The 14097-nt window shown below is 45.5% G+C and overlaps 1 protein-coding gene across 8 annotated transcripts in view; it reads right to left on the bottom strand.

Moving 5' to 3' along the window:
* Positions 1-14097, bottom strand: part of LOC147026654 (lysosomal thioesterase PPT2-A-like) — a 32038-nt gene continuing 17941 nt past the window's right edge. For 7 of the 8 annotated variants that reach the window (XM_085882324.1, XM_085882322.1, XM_085882325.1 and 4 more), the window contains 5 exons: positions 6398-6502; positions 4697-4780; positions 4016-4100; positions 3650-3704; positions 1-1360 (listed from right to left, as the gene is read on the bottom strand). In XM_085882324.1, the coding sequence (XP_085738450.1) occupies positions 1217-1360; positions 3650-3704; positions 4016-4100; positions 4697-4780; positions 6398-6502 (473 nt within the window). In that variant the 3' untranslated portion in view covers positions 1-1216. The remainder of the gene's footprint in view (positions 1361-3649; positions 3705-4015; positions 4101-4696; positions 4781-6397; positions 6503-14097) is intronic. The other variant, XM_085882326.1, reaches the window with a different exon arrangement.

Consider the following 14097-nt stretch of genomic DNA (forward strand, 5'->3'; position numbering starts at 1 on the left):
TCAGTGGATCACACTCTCGGTGCTTTAATGTTAATCATATACACAGATCAGCACATCATGTAATGTAAAGTATTCCATGCCCTCAACAATATAAATGTTTCATGATGACTCCTGAACAAGCGATACAGCTGATGGTTGTTTTAAACTTCCAGAAAATGCATGCCGTACTTAAACATGTTCATGAGAGTACACTTGTTTGTAACCACGAGCTTCGACAGGGTGGCCACAAAGTCTGGAAACTGAATATACATTATAAATGGTTTATTGACATTCCATAACATGTTCAATGTGTTGTCCCTCATGAGACCTTCACCGCTCCTTGTTGTTTGGTCGGGGAGATCCAGTGCGGATTGTCTTGTGACCAGTACATGTTTTGCTTGTTCACCTCCCTGTTCACGGGTCACAAGACTATGCGCACTGGATCTCCCTGACCAAACAAGGAACAGTGAAGGTCTCATGAGGGACAACACATTGAACAAATGTCATTGAACATATCATGTATTGTAATGCAATGTATATTCACCGATGTTTCCAGACTTTGTGGCCACCCTGTGCATTGTCGAGAGTGTGAGTATGGATTATATTAAACATATCCATTACCTTACAACACAAGTTTGTACCTCAGAAATAAATCTCAAACCAAGCTTTTGATGGCAATTTCCTGATGATTGTGTGTGTGTGCGTGCGTGCACACCAGCTTGCATTGCATTTCAGTTGAGCCATCTTTCTATTGTATTCTCTTTTTATATCCCTTTCTCAAAACAGTCATTTGAAAAGTAAGATATTTTGACAAATAACTAGTTTAACTGGGGGGGGGAGGGGTGGTTGCTTTAGCAATCCCAAGTTTAGCTTTTCATAAACACTTACTAGCTCCCAAATGATACCTTTCACAACACCAGTTTAGCAATGTTTTAATTGCACTTCACCTGTAGAAAAAAAAAATAAGTTCAATAATCCATACTTGATATAAACAGTCTTTTCATAAATGAATGAAAGAAAATCTCTAATATGACTGATTTATAATGTGGTAGAACAACTACACTCCCTCCAAACACAGTACCATGACCAAAATAAGCTGCCATTGCCTTGGGCTATAAGGACCAATAATGCAAGTTCATCTGTTTTTTGGGGACAGACGAGATCCTCTGTTTGTTACAGCATCTTCGTATTACATTACACAACATACGTGTGGCTACCAGTGTCATGCTTGAGATTTTCAGAAGAGGAACTTTGCGATGCACTCGTCGAAGGCGCGCTTGCTGTGCACCCATTCCCGATGCTTCACGCCCGGCACTGTGCACACGACTAATCCGTTACGCCGGTCTAGGCTCTGCAGACCGAATGAATCTTGAACATAAACCTGGTGCACACAAACATCGGCATCGGAACCTTTCCTGGAAGCAAATGTTTTTTAAAACAGGTGCACAGCTCTGGTTCAGAAGGTTTTTTTTTTTCTTCCAAACTTAAATTTTCCTCAATGTACTTTACATTGTTTTTCATTATTTATTAATTTTATTTTTTCATATTTTGGACAAGTATTTATTGATTAAAAACTGGTTATAAAACAGCAGTCAGACATCTAACCCCTTTATCTGTGCCCAACATGCTGCAAGCCTTCCCTTTAGCCACATATCCAAAAGTGGTAAACAAATACGGAGCAACTTTTGGATAGAATGTTTGTTTGCTAATGCTGATTGGCACAAGCTTTAACCCAATCATTTTTCACTTTATAATTCAATCACTCGATTGCTCTTTCTATAGTTTTTTTTTGTTTTTGTTTTTTAATACATAACTTTTGAAATGAAGTGATCCGCTCAATGCTTGGGGCGCATGCGCAGAAGCCCCAGGAAACTTGTGTCCTTGGTGAAGGAAAGTACACCAGGTGTCCAGGATAAGGATTGTTACCTGAAATGGCTCACAAAGCTCTAAAATACTTTGAAAAGTACTGGAGAGAAAGGTATGCCTCTGCAAAACGAAAGACTCGAACATTCTCAGCTCGCCAACCGGACACCTGCTCGTACTGCAAACTCCTGACCATGAAAGCCAGTATGAAGTTCACGCCGGTGGATGGACAGATTCCACAAACCCAAGACTGATCGTTACCACTGAATGGGTTTTGAACCTTGAGTGCCTCCTGTGACCATGGCAGGCTTGGTGATTTATTTAATGGACATCTACAACTGTCTACAACGATGCTATGTGTCATCACCAAGTAACAGTAACCAACTCTTCGGCAAAGGCTATCTTTGCGACGTTAACATATACAAAGCTTTTACCAAATTCAGTATGTTAACGTAGGAGCTGGATGCATATCAAATGGACTTCCCTGAGGAGGACTATCTGGTTTGGGTGCTTCTGAAAACTGATGTGAAGGACATGTCTGGGGCTTGTGAATGTGTCGGGTAAATTAAAAATTACATTTATTTTGTCTGTGCTCGCGCAGCGAAAAGTTGGGTGAAGGGATTGGTCACATACGTACGTGTCTGCATTTTTAAAATCCATTCTCAGCAACCATTAGTCTGATTGACATGACATTGTCCAAATAGGTGCCGCTCCTAATTTTTTTTTTTAGTCATAATTATGATGTCACAGGTCATGGGGTACAGGTGCCATCTTGGAAAAACCGAAAAACAAAAATTTTGCCCCTCTATCTCAAACCACTCCATGGAACTATGGCAGCTCATTGTAATGTAATGTACTCCCCCCCCAATGGGGAATAAGATATGTTAATGATGTCATCGGTACCTTCACTGTCACGTCATAATTCGACAAGTGCAACGCTTGATCCGATCGGTCTGAAAAAATATCTGCAATTGTTGAAACCGTTAACAGATTGATGCAAAACTTTAACCGATTGAACAACTACCGATGGGAAACGTAGTTTGATAAAAGTGACATCATTGGTCACTGGTCTGGCATTGTGTGGGATCGAAGAAAAATAAAAAAAAGCAACAACCTTAAACAGAAGAGTTGGCTTGCACCAAGTCCTTCTCAAGACTGTGCAGGGTAAGTATTCTATGGATATCATCTCGTTATTATTTGTGATGGACGAGGGTGTTAAATATATTTTATTTGGCTCTGGGGCCACAAGGGAAATTACACTGATATTTGTACCTTTTGGAAGTACGTGTGTTTATATATCCACTGTGCCTGCTCGCTTGTATTAATAGGAATTCAACACCTTTTGTCTCATCCATGGATATTTCTCGTATTTCTGCGAGTCCGATTTACATCCAGGAACACAACAATTACGATTAACCATTTTAGAATTGCCAATCTTTCATTTGAATGCTGAAAATGTTAAATATATATTCATTTGGATTTTGCGCTTGCAACGGCAAGTTAAAAGCTCCCAGACTAGCAGAACTGTGTGTGCGTGGGTTCCCTAAAAACACATACACAAACAGCCCATGCGCGACAGGCCTCCTTAGCATTCGTCATTTTGAAAGTCACGTATTGGGATATCTATGAGCAATGAGCTGATATTTTTCAAATAAAAATGTTCCTTTAAGTCTTATCCAAGTTATAACTGTGCTTCACTCAGTTTATAAAGACCTGATGGGATTGAGTATGTTCAAATCACTGTTCCACATTGCAGTATTAAAAACAATCATCATTGCTGTTGAGGTTTTTGGAAGGTTCGGCTTACCTCCTGTTGGGTAATATCGACGACACGGCCTCTGGTGTCGTAAAAACTAAAGAAACTGGAAGTGGGGAGGGAGTGGAATGAAGGCAATGACTGTTGTGCATCAAGTACATTTTATACAATGAACCAAAACTTCCAAATAAGTTTACATGATGAACCTGAAACTCAAAGTCGACATGGATTTGAGAAGATCCTCTAAAATCCCACCGTTTCTGTTCATGTAAACAAACATGGTCTTTCCATCATTCGTCGCAGTTTCATCGAGTCCGTCGGTTACCTTTTTAATTTGTTTTCCCCCTCAGGAGTTTGAAATTGATAAAACAAGTGATGGGAGACAAGTTAAATAGTTATGGTTGAGCATGATCTTACCTGGACTGCCAAGGGGATATGACCTCATCATCTGGGCCTCCAATCAAAATGAGCTTTTGGATTTGCAAGAAGTTGTGTTTCCACTCTGTGGGTACAGATTAAAATACCTTTTGGACATGAAACGATGCTCACCTCCATAACCATCCACCTCTTACAAGCTTATTGCTCATGTCTGTTGGTATCAAAACTTTGCATTACCTACCATTGAGCTCTTCCAAAAGCCTTGATATGGTTACAATTGCATTTTCTAAATGGCCAACACTACTACAGAGATGCTTGATCAACCAGATATGCCTGGTGTTGGCTTAATGGTTAGGGTGGTGGACTTGGGATCCGAGGATCCTGAGTTCAAATCCCACTGGGCTGTTGAATTAATACCAGGTGCGGATGATTCTGCCTGTCATCTTTCCGAGGTCGGCAAAACGAGTGTCAGCTTGTTGGTATCCTGTGTCGGAGTAACGACATGTCCAGGATTGTGCCCAATAGCTAAGGAGACTGCTGAGGCAACACCAACGCTCTGCACAGAGTATGGTCCCAATGGATGGATGAATCGGCCAGATACTTCCAGTTGAAGAATTCTTAAATGGTTCAGTGTTTACAACAATTGGCTCGTGCTTCAAGTATAGGTGTTAACATAAGCCCCAAAGGGATACGATGGAGGATATTGCTCGAAACCCATACCATCAGCGAGAGGGTTGTTTGTTTCATTGTTGAGTACCGCCAGGAAGTCGTTGTTCTGTCGATAACGCGCTTGATGTTTCGGATCTGCACAGCACGAAAAACACGAGGGAAGAACGTTTTAAGCTCGTGTGGGACGTTTCAACAAAAATTACAACAACCAGACATTTAATAAGGTGTAAGGAAAAGGAGAGTTTAAGTTCTCGGTCCTTATTTATGAAGTTCACTTCATTAACCCTTTGAACCCGGAATGGCGAATACATTGTCAACCTCCACATATGCTCCAGCACTGTCAACACACTTCCTGAATCAGACTGGCACGTTTGCTACTGCTAATCGCAACAAGTTTTTCAGGAATGTTTGTGAGAACATTGGTTATTCTTTCCTTAAGTTCATAAATGTTTTTTGGCTTCATGCTATTGGACATTCGATAGTTACCCTCACCGAAGGAGAGGGTATTGCATGTATCCATGAGGAACAAAAGATTCACACATATGACATCATGGGTCGCAGGGTTTGGCAGCCATATTGGATTTACCCTAAAACCTGTAAAACAAAAATCTTCTCCAGAACGGCTGGACAGATCGAGGGAAACTTCACACAAATGTTCCCCAAGCCATGGGTGTATAAGTTTGTTGAGGAATAATTGATAGGTCATATGGTTTGGCAGCCATATTGGATTGAAGAAAATGTTAAACAATGTTTTCTCAGGAACCGCTTAATCAATCAAAGCGAAACACGGGTCAGGGTCAGGGTCAGGTGTCTGATCAAAGTGGGGTTTTGCATCAAAGCAGGACGTCTTGGTACCCGGTCATCACCGACAGCAATTCGAATTATGTCCATCATTAACTACGTAACACACCACCAGTACACGAGCACCACACAAAACCAGTCATGGCGAGGGTCTGCAACGAGTACCATCCTGGGATTCATGACTGTTCATGTTTTGAATCGATCAAAAAGGGGTTTATCATTTTCATAGCATATAATGCAAAGAATTACACCACACAAGTGTCCATCCACCCACAGGCTGGGTAAACTACAAACTTCGAATAAAAACTGCCATCATTGAAGGATTTAAACTGCTAATAGAAACCATACCCATTCCCCCTGGAAACACAGGATGTATGCAAAGTTTGGTGGAGACTGGACCAGTCGTGGTTGTATTTATTTTTGTATTTTAATGATTTTCAGACATGCACACACAAAGACTTGCCTTATTTTATAAAGTACGATACAGAACGAAGAGTTAGTCTCGGGTATGTCTGTATCGGCGGATAGGTATAACGATGTTCAAAATGAACAAGACATTGCTCGATGTATGCTTACTGCCGTGGGATCGAAGGAAGGAGAAGCTGACGTTTTCGTTTTCATCGTTAACCCTTCATCAGAGCAAAATATTTTGCTGTAATTATCTCAAAGCCCTCTATTTTGCTTCGACGAAGGGTTAATGACAAAACGTCAGCCTCTCATTCGTTCCAATTATTGTGAGCATACCTCAATCAACATCCTGTTGATTTCAAGCATTGAAACGATAGTTATTTCAACATGTCGAGCGCATTCCAACAGACATCGTTTTATGCACAGAGTTCAGAACACTCACGAGTCTAACCATCGGTGGAGATAAATATAGGAGCGGATGAGACAGTGACAGCTCGGTCACACAGGAAGAGGTGCAAAGGAAAGAGTGGACGAGGTCCTCACCGTTCCAGTAATTGCACACAGAGAGCAGGCTTCCCAGGGAGGTGAAACAAAACTGAAACACGTACTTGTATGCTCCAGGGAAAATGCCTTTGAGCCACGTGGATTCTGAAACAGAAACATGTGTTAACTTTGTGCTCAGCAATCGTCAAATCTGGTCTCACCACTGGAAGAAGCCTTGATGGATCTTATTACAGTACAATGATTCCATTGATATTGTTACGTTTGAGGGGGGGGTATGCATTCAAAGGGTAATTAGGATGTTTAATTAGGTATGCCATGCTGTTCGAGTTTACCAGGATCTCGATGTAATAAGTAGAAATTCAGTGGTGATAAGATGTCTAGTAAATGTTCATTTCTTCAAGGGGGAAATGATAAATGTCATGTAATTAGATAGGGACACGGGATAGGGTAAGTGTGTCTGCGTAAACCCCTTTTGGTATTCTCTGGAGACTGGCCGTGACGTCACAGTACAGTGCAGCGGATGGCTCCGCCCCGTGATCACGATTGGCAGAAGGCGACGGCAGTGGGCCAATGGACGGCTCGATTAGAAGTGACGAGGACAGGAGGATAAAAAGTTTCTGTTCGGGGTCGAAAAGGAAGAAGAAGAAAATTACAACCAGAACACTCGTGTTTTTTTGGTGTGGCACCTGTGCTGGCAGAGAGCGTCCTGGTGGCTGTGCTGAGTTGATCGTGTCTGGGAGCCTTGCTGAGCCTCGTGCCTCGCTTTGGTTGGCTCTAGGGTTCTGCTGACTCGGAATACGGGGTTGGGCGGCGGGTGGACCTGCCTCCCTCTCCTGCTCGCGGCTTGGCGCGGGAGCTGGTTCCCTGGCGGCTGTGGGCGGACTTGGGCCAGGACCAGGAGGAGGTCAACAGCACCACGGTTTCTCCTGCCCCCCTGAGGAGAGCAAGGCCAGCTCGTCCGGCGCCGATCCAGGGACAGTTGCGTCCACACCACGGTCCAGCCTGACCACCAGAGATAGCTACGTTTTGTGTGTGTGTGTGTGTGTGTGTGTGTGTGTGTGTGTGTGTGTGTGTGTGTGTGTGTGTGTGTGTGTGTGTGTGTGTGTGTGCTTGGCGCCTTAGAGGGATTGAGAACTGTATATTCATTGGAATTGTCTGTGTTTTCCCCACGCCCGATCCCACACCATCCCGTCGAATCGCCCCGGATCCCTCTTCTTGCCGAGTCTTGTTATTTCTGGTTAATAGTAAAAACAAATAAACATCATCAACTCAGTGAAAAGTGACTCGTGCCACCTTCCTCGTCCCGTTTGCGGTAGAGCGATTAGAACCGCCATGTTTGGGTTATAAATAAATAAACCGCCTCCATCGTTTCGGCTCATTCTACGTTGGCGGGACTGTTCAAGTCCTGTGGACGTCACATTGGTGTCAGGGTGTTGGATGTACGAACCCCTCTAAATTATATTTGGTATCGGGAGAATATACCAAGATTAAAATCTCGCCACGAATTGGAATATAAAATTATTACAGAAAAGCGCGCGAGCGCGGGAAAATTTTGGCGGGATTTTTCAAATTAAATTAATTGGCGGCAAACGGGACTGCTGCACCATGGCGGATGTGCAGATGTTTGAGGAGGAAGGCCACGTGTCTCGCAGCGAGTCGGGGGAAGAGAGGAGAGACGGGGGTAGGGTTGGAACCTCCCCCATTCCGAGCGTGGACCGTGCTTCATCGCCCGTAACGGAGCCGGCAGCGCCGGAAACCGGCGCGATGTCGATCTGGACAATGTTGGAACGTTTAATGAAGTGCAATTACAGCACAGGGGGCAAAAATGACGGCACAGGGGGCACAAATGGCAGAAATGACGGCACAAATGGAAAATCAATTCGTGACACAGGGCAGACATGACGGCACAGGGGGCACAAATGGCAGAAATGACGGCACAGGGGGCACAAATGGCAGAAATGACAGCACAAATGGAAAATGAATTTGTGACACAGAGGGCAGAAATGACGACACAGAGGGCAGAAATGACAGATCAATTGAGGGTAATGGGGGTACAGTTGGGTGCACGGATTGATTTAATGAGGGATGAATTGGGGGAAAAGATGGAGAAAATGAAAACTGAGATGCAGGAGTGTGTGGATGTTAAATTGGGAGAAATACAAAGTAAATTCGAGGATAGATTGGAGGAAACAAAGGTAGAAATTACATTGGAGGGGGAAATATACGGAAAAAATTGGTAGATAAAATTGATGCAACGAACATTCGGGTTGATAAAGTGGATGAAAGCCTGGAACGTCATCGTGTCTGTGTGGATGCGCGTATGCAGCTGCAAGTTGAAGAGTGGGGAGAGCTGAGGAAGCAAGGGATGAATTTGGCGGAGGAGGTAAAAGGATTGGAGGCTCGTTTGGACGAACAAGATAAAATTATGAGCCAAGATGAAGTCTTGGATAAAGGCCTGGTAGAGCCGTCTTTTGTAAGTAGAGTGTCCGGGTTGGTTGAGGAGCAGCTACAAACTCGCGACGGAGCCTTGGAGGAGGTTGTGCGGGCCCAGAAGATCCTGCGGGAAGAGGTGAATCTGTCCATTCAACGTTTGGAACAGGAGGCAAAATTGACCCATGAGACCCTCACCACAAAATATCTTTGGCCACAGTGGGCTCCGAAATTGGATACGCAGCCACAAGGGTGTTTGATCCCTGGGCTGGATTCGGACAAGGGAGAAACTGAGAAGCGGGCCACCGTAAATGTGATCCCCCTGGAAAATTGACGGGTCAGGGAGCGTTGAAGCTTTTCTGACGCAATTTGAGTGTATTTCCCGACTAAACGGGTGGAATGAGCGGGAACGTACAGGGAATTTGGTGGCAACGTTGCGGGGACCAGCCGCAGACGTGTTAAACGTGATCGCGGAGGGGATGTTGACCAGCTCCCACATTTGCGAGGCGTTGAGCCGTCGGTTTGGGTTCGCGGCAAACTGTGATCTGGTGCGGGCCCAGCTCCAGCACCGCAGATTAAAGCCGGGTGAGACAGTGCAGGAGCTGGCACAGGACATTTACCAATCAGTCAGGATCGCGTATCGGGACCTTACAGTGGAGGCGTGGGACAGACTGGCACTAGAGAAATTTTTAGCTGCTCTTTCGGACCCTGAGGTCCGAGCGCTAGTGGAGCTACAAGATCCACCCACAGTTCACCGAGCGGCTGAGTGCGCAGCCAGGCTGGCCTCGTGGAGGCAGCCGGGTCGGGTGCCCGAGAGGCCATCGGTGACGGTCCGACAGGCGGAGATCCAGGATCAAGGAGAGGGGCTGGGAGAAATTGGCATTACCCAAATGTTTCAGGAAATTTGCCAGAAACTGTCAAGTTTGATAAAGGGTAATCCGGTAGTTAGTGCGCCAAAGCGGCGGGGTCCAGCCCAGCCAATAGAGCAATTCGATTATGGCCGAGGGGGTCCGGAACCGGAAGAGACATTTCATCGATACTTACGGGGGCCTTTTATGGGGAGTTGTTTCCGGTGCGGGCGAAGAGGACACATGCAACGATATTGCCGGTACCCGGCGATGGAGGGACCCTCCAATAGACTTTTAGACTCGGAGAGGGTGAATCCTCCTGCTGAACCGCCAGGTCTATCCGAGATGCCCTTTCATAGGTCGGGTCCGGAGATCACTGTCGGGGGTCGGGGAGACTAGATTGGGCTGAGCATATAGGGCCATGCTCGGCTGCTGAGATTGTGGCGAAGTGCCTCCTTTGGTTAAAAAAAAAATTAATTGTGGGAAAATTGGCATGGGTTTGTGAGTTCTGCTGGGTTTTAGAGTGACAATCGGGACAGTGGGTAATTGGTAACAAAGCGGGCACAAGTGGCTGTCCAATGGCTGGTGCGTGGATCGGGTGAGGAGAAGTGCTGTGTGAGTTGCTTCAAGTTAAGAAGTGAAGTGTATGGTGCACACGTTGATTTTTTTTTTTTATTGGGCATGGTGTGGTAACAGGGAAGGTCATGGTCGGTGAAGTGTTAGAAATGCAGGTGTCACATGTAAGGCCTATGGGGTGGGGGAGTCATGTGGGTTTTGTGGGTGGGGATGATGTGCTTGTCCACAGGGATTGCTGAAGCTCACGGTGAGCGGGAATTGCGACCCCCTTCAAGGAGATTCACCACCTGGTGGCTAATGGTGACAGTGTTTGGAGGCAACTGGGAGAGGGTCTGGTTGGGCGACCAAGGCGGGTAGGACCTTGGCGACCCAGGAAGGCCAGAGGAGCCAGTGAGACCCCTTCCAGAGTGTTGTACGGGATTAGAGCTGATGGCTACCAGGGGGGAGGGAATCAAAGGGAGCGGGGCGGAGAAGTGTCCGGGTTGGACTAAAGCTTACCTGTGGGCATGGCTGCACCTGAGATGCCCCCATCATCTTGTGGTAACCCACCCCACGGCCATGACGGGATTCAGCCTGCATGATTGAAATGAGGACCATGACCTAGAAATGTGATGATGACCATGGTGTGAGTGTTGTGAAGATGTGTGAGTCCCAATCGATCCCGCACAACTTGACATGTGCAGCAAGGGCATGATGTCCGCATAGTTTTGGGGCAAGCAAATTTGAAAATTGGCTCCCCCGGTAACGCTGGGTCTATTAGCATCCACTGGGGGAGGCGGTCAAGTGTAAATATCCTGTGAATAGTGTCGTTAAGGCTTAGAGTAGGAATGTAAAGTATAAGTGTTGTGTTTTTGTGGAACCTTTTGTTTCCCCTCCCCAGATCACTGGAAGAGTGCTGGGCAAGAGCGATGATCCGGAGGATGGAGTGCAACTTCGCTCAGTGCTCTCATGAAATAAAAAAAATAAAAAATGAATGATTGTTTAGGCGAGGATAAGGCCATAAGGGGGTAGTACATTAAGCAGGATAGGTAAGTTAGCTGCGACTCGCTGCCCATTGCCCCTCCTACTTTATTTCGTTAGGTTAATTAGGTGTGAGTCAGTAAGTGTGAAGGCTGGTACGGTAGCGCCTGTGATATACCTTGCAGGAGCTGTGGTACCAGAGGAGGGGGCAGTGTTACGTTTGGGGGGGGGGGGTATGCATTCAAAGGGTAATTAGGATGTTTAATTAGGTATGCCATGCTGTTCGAGTTTACCAGGATCTCGATGTAATAAGTAGAAATTCAGTGGTGATAAGATGTCTAGTAAATGTTCATTTCTTCAAGGGGGAAATGATAAATGTCATGTAATTAGATAGGGACACGGGATAGGGTAAGTGTGTCTGCGTAAACCCCTTTTGGTATTCTCTGGAGACTGGCCGTGACGTCACAGTACAGTGCAGCGGATGGCTCCGCCCCGTGATCACGATTGGCAGAAGGCGACGGCAGTGGGCCAATGGACGGCTCGATTGGAGGTGACGAGGGCAGAAGGATAAAAAGGTTCTGTTCGGGGTCGAAAAGGAAGAAGAAGAAGATTACAACCAGAACACTCGTGTTTTTTGGTGTGGAACCTGTGGCGGCAGAGAGCGTCCTGGTGGCTGTGCTGAGTTGATCGTGTCTGGGAGCCTTGCCGAGCCTCGTGCCTCGCTTTGGTTGGCTCTAGGGTTCTGCTGACTCGGAATACGGGGTCGGGCGGCGGGTGGACGTGCCTCCCTCTCCTGCTTGCGGCTTGGCGCGGGAGCTGGTTCCCTGGCGGCTGTGGGCGGACTTGGGCCAGGACCAGGAGGTCGACAGCACCGCGGTTTCTCCTGCCCCCCCCCTGAGGAGAGCAAGGCCGGCTCGTCCGGCGCCGATCCAGGGACAGTTGCGTCCACACCACGGTCCAGCCTGACCACCAGAGATAGCTACGTTGTGTGTGTGTGTTTTTTGGCGCCTTAGAGGGATTGAGAACTGTATATTCATTGGAATTGTCTGTGTTTTTCCCCACGCCCGATCCCACACCATCCCGTCGAATCGCCCCGGATCCCTCTTCTTGCCGAGTCTTGTTATTTCTGGTCAATAGTAAAAAGAATAAACATCATCAACTCAGTGAAAAGTGACTTGTGCCACCTTCCTCGTCCCGTTTGTGGTAGAGCGATTAGAACCGCCATCCTCGGGTTAAATAAAAATAAATCGCCTCCATCGTTTCGGCTCATTCTCCGTTGGCGGGACTGTTCAAGTCCCGTGGACGTCACAATATATTCGCAAAGTACATCCGTTTACAGTATTGTGTACAATTTCCAAGCAACCATTTAAAAAAAAAAAAAAAAAACAGTACTAGGACGATGCTGCTACACAACAAGCCACAAACCTGAACAGGTTGTGTGGTTTGTCAAACAAACTGGAATGTTCTTAATACGTTGTTGCACCCATTTAAAAATTTATTTCGTATGCAACCTATGCTTGGTGCTTGCATCATTGCTGGGAGCAAGGCTGTGCCAATGATGCAATGCCCCGTTTCCAGTGAGCTTGTACTCATTTTTCTGACCGAAGCAGGATGACAGGCTGAGTCAACCCACTTGGTGTTATCTAATGGCACAACCTCATGCCCATGAATCAAGTTAGTCTGTTTGTCCTCGTAAATGCACCATAATGATATCCAAAATGCACAACCATCTCCTTAATTTTAGTTAAAGCAGATGTGCAATGGCAAAGTTTGTGTGTAAGGTGAATAGAACATCCATTATACTTTCACCTGGGTTATATGGCCACGTCTCTATTAAATAGGATTATATTGTACTAATTTTATTACAAACAAACAAAACAAACAACCCGGTGCTGCTCTGGGGCTGCCTGGCTGGGTGAGCTTTTGCAGGTTTGTTTATTTATTACTTACGAAATCTTTAGATTGATCACTTCTGTTTCTGTTTGTTTGTTTGTGTGTTTGTTTGTTTGTTTGTTTGTAGGCACGATAACTCGAGAACGGAAGAAGCTACCAATGTCAAATTACACCACGTGATTCAGGAGGGTGATGGCTAGCGCTGATTAGATTTTGGTCAAAATCGGTCAAAGGTCAAGGTCACAGTGAGGTCAAACATAATTCCGTAAATTCATGTGGAGAAATGGAGTATTTTTGCTTTGCTCGACGTTACGAGTTCGTTTTAACTTCAATTTTAATTTTGTCTTCGGTTTTTGCGATCGCTTAGGACGCTTAAAACTCGGTTGTCGAAATTCTGGTAAAAATCGGATGTTTTGGAGACGTTTTAAGATTGTATAAAAAAATATTTCACTCGCGCGTCACGGGTCGTCATGTGGTGCAGCGCGCTCGAGTAGACGCGTCGTTGAGTCACGTATGGTTTTCCATGTGCGCGCTGACGGTGTTTTCGATAAAGATGGTGTTTAAAAGTCATTTTTTATCCCAATAAAGGTTATCGTCGCATGCCTGACTCGCTGAACCGTCGGATTATGTAAAGATTGTTGGTGGATGGCTGAATATTACGGTTTTGTGACTTTGATAAAATAATATTGAATAATTGCGTGGAGAAATGGAGATTTTTGCTTCGCTCGACGTTACGAGTTCGTTTTAACTTCGATTTTAATTTTGTCTTCGGTTTTTGCGATCGCTTTGGACGCTTAAAACTCGGTTGTCGAAATTCTGGTAAAAATCTGATGTTTTGGAGACGTTTTAAGATTGTATAAAAAATATTTCACTCGTGCGTCACGGGTCGTCACGTGGTGCAGCGCGCTCAAGCAGACGCGTTGTTGAGTCATGTATGGTTTTCCATGTGCGCGCTGACGGTGTTTTCGATAAAGATGGTGTTTAAAAGTCATTTTTATCCCAATAAAGGTTATCGTCACATGCCTGACTTGC

This window comes from Eptatretus burgeri, chromosome 5 (genome assembly GCF_056783735.1).
Source record: "Eptatretus burgeri isolate ZD-2024b chromosome 5, Ebu_testis_v1, whole genome shotgun sequence".
Lineage (NCBI taxonomy): Eukaryota > Metazoa > Chordata > Myxini > Myxiniformes > Myxinidae > Eptatretus > Eptatretus burgeri.